Source organism: Pinus tabuliformis, chromosome 3_1 (assembly GCF_031772625.1).
Source record: "Pinus tabuliformis cultivar Carrire ecotype Pingquan chromosome 3_1, CPIR1, whole genome shotgun sequence".
Taxonomy (NCBI): Eukaryota; Viridiplantae; Streptophyta; class Pinopsida; order Pinales; family Pinaceae; genus Pinus; species Pinus tabuliformis.
The window spans coordinates 443,817,105-443,834,824 of NC_142301.1; the positions used below are offsets into that span (position 1 = coordinate 443,817,105).

The 17,720-nt window shown below is 35.6% G+C and overlaps 1 protein-coding gene across 1 annotated transcript in view; it reads left to right on the forward strand.

The window, feature by feature from the left end:
• Positions 1-17,720, forward strand: part of LOC149187655 (purple acid phosphatase 2-like) — a 186,611-nt gene that overhangs the window by 106,389 nt on the left and 62,502 nt on the right. The window contains exon 5 of the mRNA XM_089411427.1: positions 12,310-12,448. Coding sequence (XP_089267553.1) covers positions 12,310-12,448 — 139 coding nt within the window. The remainder of the gene's footprint in view (positions 1-12,309; positions 12,449-17,720) is intronic.

Genomic DNA, 17,720 nt, shown 5'->3' on the forward strand with positions numbered 1-17,720 from the left:
GTAAATGTGCATATATGGTGGTAAGAAAAGTCGATAATCATAATCACACACATTTTCCAGTATCTCTAGACCATACCGCAAAGCCTTGATTTTGTTACCAAGCCCCTATAGCCTCTCCTTGTTCAACTATAGCCATACTCTATCTCCCACCTTAAATGATTTATATATTCTATGTTAATCATTCCTAGCCTTATATTTCTCTTAAGACTTTTGTAGTGCCTCTTGTACCTGTATATGGAGATGCCTAATCTTCTCTATAAAAATTTTAGCCATTAAGTCATCTCTTGTAAGTGTTAAGAAATTTACTGCATAACATAAATAATTACTGAGAGGAATAAATATAAAAATAACCAGCAACAACCATAAACACATAAACACAAATGTTTATCCAGGAAAACCCCAAATTCGAGGAAAAACCCAACGTAATAAGATCTTATTAGCATTGGCCAAAACCCTGGCCAATCCAACCAAGTGAGCCTTCACCGCTCACCTCCAAGTCTTGCATTACAATGAAGTCCTTCCAGCCTTTTATAAGCTCAATTACATATAATACCACAAGCAGAATACTATGGGTGCACAATACCATGTGCCCCAAAACCATCACTATTTAACCTAGTCAACTTTGACTCTATCTTGAGTCAAGTTTACCTAAAAATTCCCCCTTTAAACTTGACTTGGGGTTCCGTGACTAACTCCAAAAAAACCTGCTAAGTGAGATGATCCTGCTCACTCTAGCTCTTACGCCCCTCAGAGATTTTACCTGAGGTATTGTTAATCCGACATCCCCCCTATCACCTAGGTCTAGCCCAGAATTTACCGGTGATCATCGCGGGGTACACATGCCTTACCAGGTCTTACAGTAGTATGCCCATTTACATGTAATAATTTTGACTTCATTAACTTTTTTTTTTGTTTATTGATGTTGTGATTCTGATCCATCCTCTCTCAATTTGATGTGCTCAAAAACTTCTATCAAACCGCTCCAACTGGGAGCCCTCGTAGATTCCAGCACCAGTGATCCCTAGCCGGCACTATCTTCCGCACATTCTCCTTGAGGTTCTTCTCTGTAAGATTGTTCCACCATTATTTTTAGACCCAAATTAGTAAAAGAAAGGCTGCATTGATCTCATCAAGCACTATAAACCCCTGGCACCAAAGAATCCTTTTGAAGCCAATATCTGGCTCTGATACCAGTTGTTAAGAAATTTACTGCATAAAATAAATAATTACTAAGAGGAATAAATATAAAAATAGCCAGCAACAACCATAAACACATAAACACAAATGTTTATCCAGGAAAACCCCAAATCCGGGGAAAAACCCAACCTAATAAGATCTTATTAGCATTGACCAAACCCCTGGCCAATCCGACCAAGTGAGCCTTCACCGCTCACCTCCAAGTCTTGCATTACAATGAAGTCCTTCCAGCCTTTTATAAGCTCCATTACATATAATACCACGGCAAAATACTATGGGTGCACAATACCATGTGCCCCAAAACCATCACTGTTTAACCTAGTCAACTTTGACTCTATCTTGAGTCAAGTTTACCTAACAGTAAGATCTTCACTCACTCCTTGCTTCCCACATGCAATGTCTGAAGTTGAAGGGGTCAATGTCCAAAAAAAGTTTCAAATGTGGACTTTCCAGGGGAAGTGTAGACTTCTCTATTGTAATAAAGTTTTATATATATACCATATTTTCATCCTTGGTATTCAGGTGATTCTAGTTGTATCCCCTTAGAAGATACACCAAAGTCCTGTTGACTACTTCTATCAACCCATTTGTCTGTGGATGGAATGTTGTAGCTCTCTTTAACTTTGTGTCCATCTTCTCCCATAATGTATTCCAATATTAATTGAGAAGTATTGTGTCCCTCTTTGAAATGATGCTCCTTGGTATCCCAAAAGCACCTAGACCTATCTAAAGAACAATTTGACTACTTCTTTCTCATTGATGGTATTTTTAGAAGGCATCATAACACACATCTTGCTGAACCTTTCAACTACCACGAATAAGTAGTCATGTCCCTTCCTGATTGTTAGAAACTTCCCACAAAGTCCATGGAAATGATTTCCCAAGGATGAGTGGGTATAGGTAAATGATGATATAGATCCTATTTCTGGTTGCTTGGCTTGTTGATACAACAAAGCATGCATCCTCTTATGAACATAACTACTTTATCTTGCATCTTGGTCCAATACACATACCTCTACAAGTTCTCCACTATCTTCCCTACAACCTTAGAGGTGTGAGTCTCTCTAATCAGCTACAATCACTCACCTTTAGGAACACATAAGTTATCCAACCTATAGAGCAACCCATCCTGGATATGGTAGTCAATAATGTAAAGCAGGTTGCCCCCTCGAAGAGGCTGAATTCTAAGGCGTTGATCTATCTTTTCTATCTTTTTGTGAGCTGGTTTCATAACATTTGGTATTAGAGCTTTGGATTCTAGGGTTTCGCTACTCCAAATAGGTCATCGTGAAATTTTCACTATAACTTTTTTTCTACGATGTGTCAGATGCTAAAAAATAAACCCATTTGAGAAGAAATCACGCTAAACCTCAGGTTTGAATTTCAGAGCTTTTCGCACTATATTTGCGGAGATATGATCTGAGGAAGTTGGTCCTTTTGCAGACTCCTGAATTACATTCCAAACAGGTGACCTGGGGAAAATCGTCATAACTTTCTCTCTGAGCATCAGATTGAAATTTCGTAAGAAGGAATAGAAAGAGGACAGATTGTAGTTTCATGTATATATTTTTCAGAGCCAAAGGTCAAAACAGTGACTCGTGGCACATCGTAAAAGTTTGCTCTACTAAACTAGTCTATAATCAAGTCACTGTGGGAGATTTCGCATAACTCTTCCTTGGAGAATCCAATTTGGATCAGACTAGTGGAATTGGAAAGAGGACATAGAGGTCTACTGCAAGTTGTAATCTCAAAACTAGATGATCTGAAAGTACAGAGATACATCAGAGGAAATATCGAGCTCTTACAAAGTGAAAAAAGGTGTGTAGATTCTTTTAAATTTTTGCTTAACATTGGTTTGAAAATTTATTTTGAAGGAATTCAAAGGGCATAATAGAGCATTATTATTGGTAACTAATGCCTCGAGGAAAGAAAATGCAAAAACATAGTAAGCAACCTGAAAGCTCTAGCATGACTCATGAAGAAGAGGAAGAAATGCTACATGATATATCAAAATTACAAAAACAAGTGCAACAAATGTCACTCTCACAAAAGCTAACAGAAGCTAAGATAAATGGCATGGAATGTAAGATAAAGGTCGTGGAAGCTAAGATGGACGATTTGAAGACAGATTTGAAGAGAGACATGGCAGATTTTAAGACAGATTTGACAAATTTTCTACAAGAAATACTTACTAATGGTGAAAAGGTAGTAAAGGAAATTCATGATGCGAACAAAAGAAATGTTAATCATGATTTCATAGACTCTAATGTGGGATCGAAGACCCACCATATTCCAAAAATTGATATGAGGAATTTTGATGGCAAGGATCCTGCAACATGGATATTACAGATGGAGAAATTTTTTGATCTCAATAATGTGCAAAACACACAAAAGGTACATATTGAAACTTTATATTTGGAACCAAATCAGTTTGTATGGTATCATTGGCTTTGCTCTCATAAACAAATTATCACTTGGGCAACTTTTATGGAAGAATTGACAGTACATTATGAGGATACAAAAAGCAACACTTTTTTTAGCCAATTGATAAGTCTCAAACAAAAGGGTTCAATAATGGAGCACATTGAGGAGTTCCAAAAATTGAACATAAGGGTAAAAAATATTCTAGAGGAGCATAGGATTGATGTGTTCGTAGGGACTTTAAAGGATAATATCCAACATGATGTTCACCTTTGGGAAACTAATTCATTAGAGAAGGCATTCAGGTTAGCAAGAAAAATGGAAAGCAAAATTATGGCAACTAGGAAGCATACCACTCACAACTATAAAGATGGAAGTGTTGTTGCCCCTAGTCTTCCACAACCTATAAGGTTGACACCACAAAAATTGGAAGAAAAAAGAGCAAAAGGGCTTTGTTACAGTTGTGATAGCAAATACAATAAAGGTCATAAGTGTGCTGAGAAGAAATTATTCTACATAGATTGTGAAGAGGAAGAAGAAAAGGAGCAAGAAAGGTCAAAAGAAGAGGATATACTCCAGGAACAAAGCCTAGATAAAGAAGAAATGAATCTGACCATATCTTGTAATGCATTGGTAGGAATTACCACTCCTCAAACCATCAAGATAGAAGAACAAATCAAGAAGAAAAAGTTAATAGTGTTGATTGATTTAGGAAGTACCCACAATTTTATTCATTGTAAGGTAGCAAAAGAATTGAATTGCTTCTTATATCTAGCACCAGAGTGTCAAGTGATGGTTGCAAATGGAGGAACAATAAATTTCTCTGGAAAGTTCCATAATATCAAGCTATCGATGAGAGAATATGTATTGACTAGCCCAATGCTTTCCATTCCAATGGGAGGTGCTGAGGTTGTACTAAGGGTCCAATGGCTACAATCCTTGGGTACAATAGCTTTTAATTTTCAAGAACTTTTCATGAAATTTTCTGTGGAAGGAAAGGAAGTTGAATTAAGGGGTATTGCAGGGAAACCATGAAAGATAATCAGCTCTAAGGGTATGACAAAGCTTCTCAAAAAGGAACAAAGGGGTGTAATTGCATAATTATGTTTGCTAGATGTTTCCACATTGGAATCATCTATTTCTCCAGATCTCCAAAAAGTCTTGGACAATCATTCCAAGGTATTTGAGACTCCCAAAGGTCTCCCACCTATTTGCGATCATGATCATGCTATTCATTTGATTCCAAGAACTGTTCCTCGAAACATCAAGCCGTACAGATATCCCTATGCCCAAAAGAGTGAAATTGAATGTATGTTTGCAGAAATTCTAGAGGCTGGTATAATTCAACCGAGTCAAAGTTCTTTCTTTGCTCCAGTAGTATTAGTGCACAAGAAAGATGGATCATGGCGCATGTGTCCGGATTATAGGGAACTCAAGAAGCTCACTATTAAAGATAAGTTTCCCATTCATGTCATTGATGAATTACTAGATGAATTGCATGGATCAATTTACTTCACCAAGTTGGATCTTCATTCAGGATATCATCAAATTAGAATGAAGACTGAAGACATTCTGAAAACAACATTTAGAAATCATGAGGGTCATTATGAAATTTTGGTCATGCCTTTTGGCCTTACCAATTAACCTTCAACATTTCAAGGTTTAATGAATTCCATTTGCAAACCCTTCCTTAGAAAATTTGTGTTAGTATTTTTTGATGATATAATCTACAACAAGTCTTGGAAGGATCATGTTGAACATGTTGACAGGGTGCTACAACTATTGGAGGAGAAACAATTATATGCAAAAAGATCCAAATGTTTCTTAGGAGTACAAGAGGTGGAATATCTGGGTCATATTGTATCTCATGAAGGAGTTAAGGAAGACCGTAGCAAAATTAAAGACATTAAGGAATGGAAAATCCCCACATCCATAAAGCATCTGCGAGAATTTCTCGGGTTGACAGGGTATTATCGCAAGTTTGTTAAGAATTATTGGAGAATAGTAGCAGCTCTAACAACATTATTGAAGAAAGATGCATTTTCATCGAATCGAGAAGCAACAAAGGCCCTCGAACATCTTAAAGAGGCAATGTGCCAAGCACCGGTCTTAGCTACACCAGACTTCACAAAAACCTTTATTGTGGAATGTGATGCTTCAGGAAATGGAATTGGTGCTGTTTTAATGCAAGATGAAAGACCCATTGCTTTTGAAATTTGTCCAATCAAGGGAAAGTTTTTACACAAAGCTATTTATGAGAAGGAAATGTTGGCAATACTCCATGCACTTAAGAAATGGCGACCCTACCTAATGGGAAGACACTTCAAGTAAAAACAGATCATGATAGCCTTAAATACTTTTTAGAACAAAGATTATCCTCTGAAGAGCAACAAAAGTGGGTCACAAAGATGTTGGGTTATGACTTTGAAATCATCTACAAAAAAGGGAAGCAAAATGTGGTGGCAGATGCACTCTCAAGAAAGGATGAGGATGTGGAAGCATTGTTGTGTGCCATTTCTATTATCCAACCAAATTGGATAAACGAAGCAAGGGACGAATGGAAGAATGACGAAGAAGTGTGGGCACTTATTTGAAAGTTACAACAATATTCCAGTACATCTGATACATTTAGCTGGCAAAATGATTCTTTATGGTACAAATATCACTTATACCTCTGTAAGAATTCCCAACTAAAACAAAAGATTCTTATGGAATTGCACACTTCTCCCTTAGGAGGGCACTCAGGATTTTTAAAAACTTACCAAAGGGTTAAGAAGGAATTTTTTTGGGATGGCCTTAAATAGGATATTCAAAAATTTATGGCGGAATGTTTGGTTTTCCAACAAAATAAAGTTGAAACAATTAAGACACCGGGTCTATTACAACCTTTATCCATTCCAAGCCAACGTTGGGAGGAGGTTTCAATGGATTTTATCACAGGTTTACCCAAGTCTGAGGGAAAGACTATCATCATGGTGGTAGTTGACAGACTTACCAAGTATGCACACTTTTGTGCATTATCACATCCATTTAAAGCCAATATAGTTTCTACTGCATTTATGGAAACAATTCAAAAGCTACATGGAAACCCAAAGATTATTGTAAGTGACAGAGATCCCATTTTCACTGGAAATTTTTGGACAAAATTATTTTCTTGTCTTGGTACTCAGTTAGCGCATAGCTCATCTTATCATCCTCAATTTCATGGGCAAACTAAGATAGTAAACAAATGTTTGGAAGGATATCTTCGTTGCTTTGTATCTAATAAACAGACACAAGGGGTCAAATGGTTGCCTCTAGCTGAATGGTGGTATAACACTTCCTTCCATACAACAAAAGAAATGACCCCATTTATGGCACTTTATGGATATCAGCCACCATTCATCACATCATATTTAAGAGAAAATTCTAAGGTTCAAGTAGTGGAACATCACATTGAACATCAACAACAAGTCCTCCAACTCTTAAAGGATAACCTTGTGTTGGCACATAATAGAATGAAACAACAGGCAGATCAACATCGCAGTGAAAGAAATTTTGATGTAGGTGATTGGGTATTCCTATGGCTACAACCATATAAGAAAATGTCCCTCAAGCAAGCTAAGAAGGATAATAAATTATCACCAAATTATTATGGTCCGTACAAGGTGTTGCAAAAGATTGGTACTATGGCATACAAATTGGAGCTTCCTGCAGTTTCTCGATTGCACCCAGTTTTCCATGTTTCATGTTTAAAGAAGGTTATAGGCAACAAGCTCCCAGTTCAAACAATATTGCCAGAACTTGACGAGGAAGGAAAAATTATATTGGAACCGGAAGCAGTCACAGAAACAAGAACTCGACAGCTACGAAATCGATCAATTTCAGAGTATCTTATCAAGTAGAAGAACTTATCTGCTAAAGATTTCACATGGGAGGATGAGAATTTTATACAGAAGCATCGAGAACTACTCAAGCATTGAGGACAACACTTGTTTTGAAGGAGAGGGGCATGTTGCGTCCTTATAATACTAGTGATTACCCCATTACTATTGTAGTTGCATCCCTTATTAATATTTTTGTGCCCCTATTATCCCCATATTATTATTATTGTGCCCCATAGAATCCCTCTATTGTTATTTTTTTGGCTTTATATTATTAATGTTAGGTTGGTTGGGTTATATTGTGACTCCTTAGACTCCTATATATAGAAAGGAAGTTTTGTCATTTGAATCATCCAAGAATTGTTCATTTATGTAATGTAAAGGAGGTTGCCCCCTCGAAGAGGATGAATTCTAAGGCATTGATCTATCTTTTCTATCTTTTTGTGAGCTGGTTTCATAACAGAATCATGGGTGAATGAATCCATGTGCATCAAAGTTCCCAAAGTTGTGATCTTTGATGTGGGTGGCCTTGAAAGCATGTTGGAAAACTTATTTGTATTGCTTTTCTTGCACTTAATCACTAAACGAAATTGTTGTAAAAACCCCATCCACTTATGATGCCTAGTTTATTGTAGCTTACTCTAGGGCTACAAGTACTATGGTGGTTGGTGATATGTATGGATCACTGTCTTGTTTCCCATCAAATAGTGTTTCCACTTCTTCATATCTTGCACCAAGGTTTAAATATCCTTTTCGTAGGTAGGTTAGTTAAGAAATTCCCCATAAAATACTTCAGAATGGTAGCATAAAATCCTTCCTCCCTACATCAAGAATGCTCCCATAGCATACCCACTCACATCTATCTCCACTTGAAAGGGCTGCTGCAAGTTTGGTAATGCCAAAACATGGTGCTTGATTGATCTTCTTCTTTAGCTCCTCGAAGATCCTCTATTGACCATTTATCCACTTGAAAATCTTACCACTTGTTGTTATGGTGTGGAGTGGTGCTAATATTGCTGAAAATAAGACTGAATTTCCTTAGGTACTCTGTTGCCCCAACAAAACTCCTAACCTTAGAAAAATTAGTATGCACTGAATATTCATGATGGCCTCCCTCTTGGCAGGATCTATCTTCAACTCTCCTCCGCCCATCACATAATCCAGATACACCAAAGACTACTATGTAAACTTACACTTCTTGATATTTGCTAGTAGTTGGTGCTTCTTTAAAGTCTCCAACACCTGCATCAAATGTGAGATGTGCTCCTCTAATGTAGCACTGTATATTAATATATCATCCAAATAGACAATAACATATGAATATATAAAAGGGAATAATAAATCATTCATTAATATCATAAATATAACCAGTGTATTACATAGGCCAAATGACATGACTAACCAATTATAGAATCCTTTCCTGGTTTTGAAGGTAGTCTTCTAGGTGATTTATTCTCTGACTCAAACCTGGTGATATCTAGACTTCAAGTCTAGCTTGGTGAAGTATTTTTCTTATTGTAATTGATCCAATAAATCATCTATCCTAGGCAAGGGGTATCTGTTCTTGAGCATGATTTTTTTCAACACCCTGTAATCAATACACATCCACCAAGTCCCATCCTTCCTTGGTACAATGATGATGGGTGACCAACATGGTAACGCACTCGGTCAAATGACACCTTGTTCCAGTAGCTTTTGCAACTGTTTCTTCACCTCAATTTCTTCCATAAGAAACTTCTTGTACAACAAAATGTTTGGCAATGGGGAGTTTGGCAATAGCTGTAACTCGTGCTCCACTTCTCTCTTAGGTGGTAACCCTTTAGGCTCTTGGAACACCTCCTTATATTCTTAAAGAAAACCTTCTAGTTGCTATTTTTGTTTCTTAATACACCCCTTTAAGTATGCCTTTCCTCTTAATGACTCTTTTACAAATTGATTTTCTCTTAAAAAAATAAAACATACTTCTTGTTGGAATTGATCAATTTCTTGGATTGGTTGGAACTTACAAATGAAGTTTTTGACTTGCCTTTGTGTGTGTTTTTGTTGAACAATTTTCCATCCTTAATGAGGTGGCACAGGTTAGTTCTCTGCATGAATATTGCATCTTGCATGTACATGTAGGGACTACCAAACACGACTCCATATAAATCAAGGGGAACCACATCGAGTTCTTCTTCATCAATAAGATCAACATTGATGGAAAATATAATTTTGCACTGTTTCATTGCCTTCTATCCAATTTCTCTTAAACCTTCAAAACAATTTTATATGTCTTGTAAATAGAGTGAAATACTAAGTGCTAATTTCATCTTGAATATTAAATCTAAAACCATTTGCATACCTTTCTACACTTAGATTTTCAAGTTTATCAAATCCATAGAAAATTCCCAATCTATAAAATTATTTAGTGTATTCTCTGACATTTTTGTTTTCTACATGAAATTATGGACTTGTCTGAATACATTATATTTATAATCTACAAGTAAGAATTTATCATTTATTTGACGTAACATATTCTCCAAGTTCTAATCATCTTCTTGTCCTTTCTTTCTATGTTTTTCTAAGCATGATCCTATAATAAAGCATCATGTCTTGCCAACTTTTTAGAAAAGTTTACTCTATATGGGTCCTCTACTTCGTAAAAGTAAAATTATCTTTCTACTTCACCAATCCAATTGATCAACACATCAAAATTTAAGATACCATCAAGACAAGAGACTTCCATTCTAGCATTGCGTCCATTTTTCAAAAATATGATCAATTGTAGTCCAGCACCATTCTTTTGATTATCACACTCTTTTGCAATTTCTAGTTCATCCTTATCACTAACATTTCTAGCATCTCTAGCATTACTAGCAAGTGTGACTTCTAATTTTTCAATTCTTCTTCTCATTTCTTCTATTTCTAAGTTGTGATTCTTTATTTTTTCTCATGGGAGGTATACTTATTACAATCCTCTTGGAATTTATCACTCTAGTTACCATGCACATACTATTATTAGTATTGAATTCAACAAGAATACTTTCTCAAAAATTTCCAATTGTTAAAACAACCACCATCATTCACAACAAAGCATAATTTTTCCTCCCAAAAACAAAAAAATATCACTTTCTTCCTTCCCAAAGTTATAGCCTTAGCTCTAATATCACTTGATGTAGAATAAGGCTATGGTCAGAGTCTCACAAAAAAAGCTATGATACTACTTGACGTATGGTTTAATACATACAGAACAAAGTCACGTAGTGGACACAAACAAAATAAATATATATCTGCAAATGCATTAAATTCAAATAGACATTTCACATATAGTTTGTAACTAAATAAAAATCCATAGGAAAATTTATGGCAAATGCTTTCAACAGTAATCCTCATTACTTTATTGACTTAGTGGCCAATGCCATTAACCTATTTACAATCTCAAAGACAATGCATAGGTCTCTATAACCACATAGAACCAACAACAATAGAAATCCCACTTTATATCTGAAACAATGATAAGAAGAAACGTATATACACAAGTCTAGAATAATTGACAATTAGGTTGGGCTCGTACTCGTATGATACAAGGTAAATTTCGACTGCTACCACTATAACCTATAGGTGCATCACACATCCCTCAAGCACAACACATGTTAGGCAAGGTTTGAATCAACAACATCATAACGAGTTCTTTAATAGTAGACTCTATCACCATCTAATCTACATCCCCATGAATAATCCTATATATATATTATTTTAGTTAAGAAAGACTATGTTTCCAAAATTCTCTAGATAAAATGCAATAGAATTTATGATTGAGTCATCTCCCATGAATATTAATACTTATAGAACCTCAATGTTAAATGTTGAGAAAGTCAAAAATCAAGTGTAGATGTACATTTAATTAGGTTTAATCAAATGAAATATATCACCATAAAGATCATTAATGGTGATATATTTTAAAAATCATCATACATGGGATGTTTTTAGTGCACAAAGATTCTTCCTAAATTCAAAACCCACCTATAACATAAATTTGAAACCCTAAAAAACCTTAAACACATATTTAACAATTTTCACACAACGATAAACTTGTTCTCCTAAAAAATAATTCAATCATCAATTATAATTGTGAACTATCATTAAGTATGGATTTATGATGGGTGAATCAATGTGGAATCAATGGATATACTTGAAAATCAAAATGAAGAGTAATATGCACATTGATTCCTCTTGTTACACACTTGTTGGATTTTGTTTATGACCCAAAGCTAGATTTCCCATTGTAAATGTATCTTTGCAAGGGGCATGGGATCTATGAGAGGATATAATATCTTACATCATGGGCTAATGTGCTTAATGCTTAGTTACAGGTATATTTCATTAGAATATAACTTCTAGGAGAGGTAAATGCAACTCCTAAAGATGTTGCTAACAAATGTAAGGTGAAACTAAATATCGTCAAATTATTGGGTGTTATTCTTTTCAAGATTAAATTGAAACGATCTATGTTCCATGTAAAATTGAAATTTTTAGAGTCGAAACCTACATAAAATGCAAATAAATACATGATGAAATGGTTTATGAAATGAAACATATGAAATTTATATATTCATACGCACCACTTCAATATTTGTACATTTTACACTTAATTATAGAAATCAGATACCAGATAAATAAATATAATGGCTTTCATCTCCACATTTTTTCTTTTCTCATGCTAATCTAGTTGCATATATGTGCTTCTTGGTAAACAATGTTATTGTTGTAACATTATGAGCTCATGAAATGACTCTTTATTTACCTTGGAAATCTTGTTAATTGATGTTCGTGTCTTGGAATTACTCAGGGAGAAACACATCCTTTCGTGCCATATTCACACAGGTACTATGTTCCATATCTATCATCAGGAAGTACAAGCCCATTTTGGTACTCTATTAAACGTGCATCAACTTACATCATTGTTCTTGCTTCATACTCGGCATTTGGTAAGTCCTTATGAAATAATATCATTTGAAAAACTATGCTTGTAAGTATGTTCCTTAAAAAATTTCATCACTAAAGAAAATGCAAGAATAATAGGAATATAGATAGAACCTAATTGAAAATTATATGTCTAACAAATATTTTCAGCTAATTCCATTATGAATGGAATTATTTCTCATATCTTTTTGATAAGCCTCAAGTTAAGTGGCATATCTTGTGCAATGGAAGATAATGAGGTATTCTTTCTATTTAATTGTATTCACAATGTTTTTGAAATTTACTCTTTCGTTCATATAGTGTTATCTCTTTTTATCTATTACTCTAGATTTATATATATCCTCTTAACTTAGAAAAAATTGAACAAGAAAAATAAGGTATCCTCTTAACTTATATCCGATGGTGTTAATTACAAGGAAATTTTATAGATTCAAGGAATGGAGTAACATCCCTTTCACATTAGTTGTTGCATATAATATATGTCAAGGTCCTTCCATATAACTAAGCCTTTTATTTGGATGCTGAAAATGTATTTGTATTCAAGTCCAAGTCTTTGGAATCTCAATTAGAAAATTTGGCTAAATGAAGTGTTTTCCATAATCATCTTAGCCTTTTCCCTTCCTAGCTTTTGGCGAGGGTCTATTTCTACAATTGAGGCAAGTCTTAGAGAAGAGATGGCAAGCGAGTTCTTTTGTTAGCTACCTTTGGTTGAAAGGGCTACTGCTCCTAATATTCATTGCTCTGGTTACTCTTAGTACAGGTTTGACTTTGTGGTCTCTACTCTTAATTTCAATTTGATTCTCATTCTCTATCTTGTGTCTATTGACTACTTAGGTGATGTCATAGCTTTATGTGGTCCTCCATTTCACTCCCTTTTGGTGTCAGGGGTTTTGTGTAGTTCTATTCATTTCTTTGAGCTCTCTATTCTCAGTAGGACTCCTCACAAGGCCAATGTCATTTGTTTTTTTCTCTCCTCTTCTAAATGCTTTCCCATCCCTGAGGGTTCCTTCATTCGTACCCAGAATAGTCCCACTCATTGAGATATAGACATGCCTCATCAGCATGCTTGTGTTCATCATGGGGCTACCTATTATTAGGAACATGAGGAACATGGTTGTACTTGGGCATAGGTCCAAGCATAGAGTTTAGTAGTACGGTTTCAGGAGCTTACTCCCCCACTAACCTAGGCAGAGATTGTTCATGCTGAGTAAGATATTTCCATCAGAGACACATTCTCTCAAACATTTAAGTTCTTACAAATGTTGAAGATTGGGTTCTTGATGTCAAGCACATGCCTGGTCAGTATAACCAATATATGTACACATTGGACATCTACTGGCACATGAAATTTTTAATTGACTATACTTTTAAATAGAAACGAAAGCTAAGAGGATATTCTCCTCTCCTTGGGTCATATGCAACATCAAATGACAAAATTGGATCATCAGTTGGGGCACATTGAGAAGAACATAGGTGTTCCTCCAGACTTTAGCTACTCTTCGAGCAATAATAAGTAACCTATTCCTATATAATCCATAAATTCGAAAAAATCCTCTCAGCTGGTCAGTTTAGGTTATGGTTTTGTTTTTCTATTTTAATTATCCCTTTTAGTTTTCTCAAGGCCTTGAAGGCCTGTTTTTTAGTTTATGTATTTTGGAACTGGCCTCGCTTGGCCATATTTTTATCTATGCCTCTTTTAAAAGACAAAACTCTTCAATTTGGTCAGGTTTTCCAAGTGATTGACCACTCCATAGTTCTTTGATATAACATGTATTCTCATATTTGAAGGCAATACAAATCATTTACCTTAAAAAAAAACTATAAGAAAATGATCAATGAATCCAAACAAGTCATTCCATATTTATAAGGGATTCCAACAACTAAAAGGATGGATCTCATGAGGCCATGGAACCCATCATTCGATCCCTCAACAATAGTCATAACCTCAACACTAGTTTGGGTGAGATTGCCCAACCTACCCTTGCATCTCTGAAATTTCTCTTCGCTAAAAGCCATTGGAAATGCAATTGGGAAATTTTATTGCAGGCACCCAAAAACAGAGGAATATGCCAGAACCACCTATGCACGCATCTGTGTGGAAATGGACTTCAGCGTCGGATTCCCAGTTGAAATACACCTAACAAGTAAAGACTATGTATATAACTAGAAACTTGATTATGAAAGTGTCCTCTTCAGATGTCGATCCTGCTTTGAGATAGGCCACCTAGCCAAAAATTTCCCAAAAACCTCCCAGAAAAATTCTACTAGAAAAAATCACCACAGATCTACATGGTGGGAAGGAGCACAAAAGGAACACTACATTGTCATCAAAGAAGAATACTCTCGAGAAAACTTTGAATCACAAGAAATCGGGCAAGAAAGAAACAACTCTCAAGACAAGCAGGGGGAAATCCCCGCCCAACAACAAAAGAGTGAACTCAACAACCCCTCAAGTTATGAGGGTTTGAATACCATACAAAATAAATCTCCATTAACAACAAAGCAGATCTCCTAGACCAAACTTCTTCTCTGACTATCTTCAAAAGGATGAACACAATAGGTTGCAAAGCTAAGACAACGATGTCCCAAGAATCAGAAGAGATGAAAGAGATGCAAGATAAAGAAAGTTGGAAGACCGTAGAAAAAAAAAGAAAGCTACAGCACCAATCTCGCCAATAAAGACGAGGAGCCAGGCAATTAGAAACTAAGAAAGAAAAATATAGGTCCGATAGACCAATTTGGTCTTAGTGGATGGTAACTATCATCATTATCAGAATGCTTGGAATTTCCTATTTATTTTTTTAAAGGTTAAATTTTATATTAATTAATCAAAGCAATTTATAGCATATAGTCTTGGTTTTCCCTAATCTACCCCTAGGGAAACTAGACTAGAGGAAAAGCAATAAATTCTTCAGCATCCATACACGGTTTAGATAAGAAAAATAGAGAAAAAAGAGATGAATATTTGGTATGAATATCCTTTCTATATAAACAAGTATCCAATATATCATGATAAGCAAAAATCCAAGATACAAAATCAAAGAAATAGTAACAGTTCATGTTGGTTGGGATGAGTGAAATGGATCCACCTTTATTGGTGTCTTGTCGTTGTTAGGAGATATGTCTAGGGAAATTTGGAGGTCAAGATGATATTCTATCCTCTTCATGCACTAGTCCAAAGCCTTCATGTACAATTGCAGCTCATCCATCATGAGAAGAATTTCCTCCAATGCTTCATTCATGTCCAATAAAAATTTTTCTAGTAATTTCTTCATGTACCAATATAAATCCAAAGTGTGCATATATTGATTGTTATGAAACCAGCTCACAAAAATATAGAAAATATAGATCAACACCTTAGAAATAAGCCTCTTCGAGGGGGAAACCTCCTTTAGATTACACAAATGAACAATTATCCAATTTGTATGCCATAGTACCTATCTTTTGCAACACCTTGTACAGACCATAATACTTTGGTGATAATTTGTTATCCTTCTTAGCTTGCTTGAGGGACATGTGTTTATATGGTTGTAGCCATAGGAATACCCAATCACCTACATCAAAACTTCTTTCGTTGCAATGTTGATCTGCCTGCTGTTTCATTCTATTCTGTGCCAAGGCGAGTTTATCCTTTAAGAGTTGGAGAACTTGTTGCTAATTCTTGACGTGATCTTCCACTGCTTGAACCTTAGAATTTTATCTTAAATATGATGTGATGGATGGTGGATTATATCCATAAAGTGCCATAAATTGGGTCATTTTTATTGCAGTATGGAAGGAAGTGTTATACCACCATTCAGCCAGAGGCAACCATTTGACCCATTGTGTCTGTTTATTAGATACAAAGCAACGAAGATATCCTTCCAAACATTTGTTTACTATCTCAGTTTGCCCATCAGATTGACGATGATAAGATGAGCTATGAGATAACTAAGTACCAAGACAAGAAAATAATTATGTCCAAAACTTTCCAGTGAAAATGGGATCTCTGTCACTTACAATAATCTTTGGGTTTCCATGTAGTTTTGAATTGTCTCCATAAATGCAGTGGAAACTGTACTTGCTTTTAATGGATGAGATAATGCACAAACGTGTGCATGCTTGGACTAAGTCTGTCCACTACCACCATGATAACACTCTTTCCTTCGGACTTGGGTAAACCTATGATAAAATCCATTGAAACTTCCTCCCAACGTTGGCTTGGAATGTATAAAGGTTGTAATAATCGTGGAGTCTTAATTGTTTCAACTTTATTTTGTTGGCAAACCAAACATTGTACCACAAACTTTTGAATATCCTATTTAAGGCCATCCCAAAAAAAATCCTTCTTAACCCTATGGTAGGTTTTTAGAAATCCTGAGTGCCCTCCTAAGGGAGAGGTGTGCAATTCCCTAAGAATCTTTTGTTTGAGTTGGGAATTCTTACATAGGTATACCCGATCCTTGTACCATAACGAATCATTTTTCCAGATAAATGTATAAGATGTATTGGGATATTGTTGTATCTTTTGAATGAGTGCCCACACTTCCTTTTCATTCTTCCATTCATCCCTTGCTTCGTTTATCCAATCTGGTTGGATAATAGAAATGGCACAAAGAAATGCTTCGACATCCTCATCCTTTCTTGAGAGTGCATCTGCCACAACATTTTTCTTCCCTTTTTTGTAGATGATTTCAAAGTCATAACCCAACATCTTTGTGACCCATTTTTGCTGCTCTTCTGAAGATAATCTTTGTTCTAAAAAGTATTTAAGACTATCATGATATGTTTTTACCTTGAAGTGTCTTCCCATTATGTAGGGTTTCCATTTCTTAAGTGCATGTAGTATTTCCAACATTTCCTTCTCATAAATAGCTTTGTGTAAATACTTTCCTTTGATTGGACGACTTTCGAAAGCAATGGGTCTTTCTTCTTGCATTAAAACAACATTGATTCCATTTCCTGAGGCATCACATTCCACAATAAAGGTTTTTGTGAAGTTCGGTGTAGCTAAGACTGGTGCTTGGCACATTGCCTCTTTAAGATGTTCAAAGGCCTTCGTTGCTTCTGGAGTCCATGAAAATGCATCTTTCTTCAATAATGTTGTTAGAGGTGCTGCCATTCTTCCATAATTCTTAACAAACTTGTGATAATACCCTGTCAACTCGAGAAATCCTCGTAGATGCTTTATGGATGTGGGGATTTTCCATTCCTTAATGGTTTTAATTTTTCTAGGGTCTACCTTAACACCTTCATGAGATACAATATGACCCAGATATTCCACCTCTTGTACTCCAA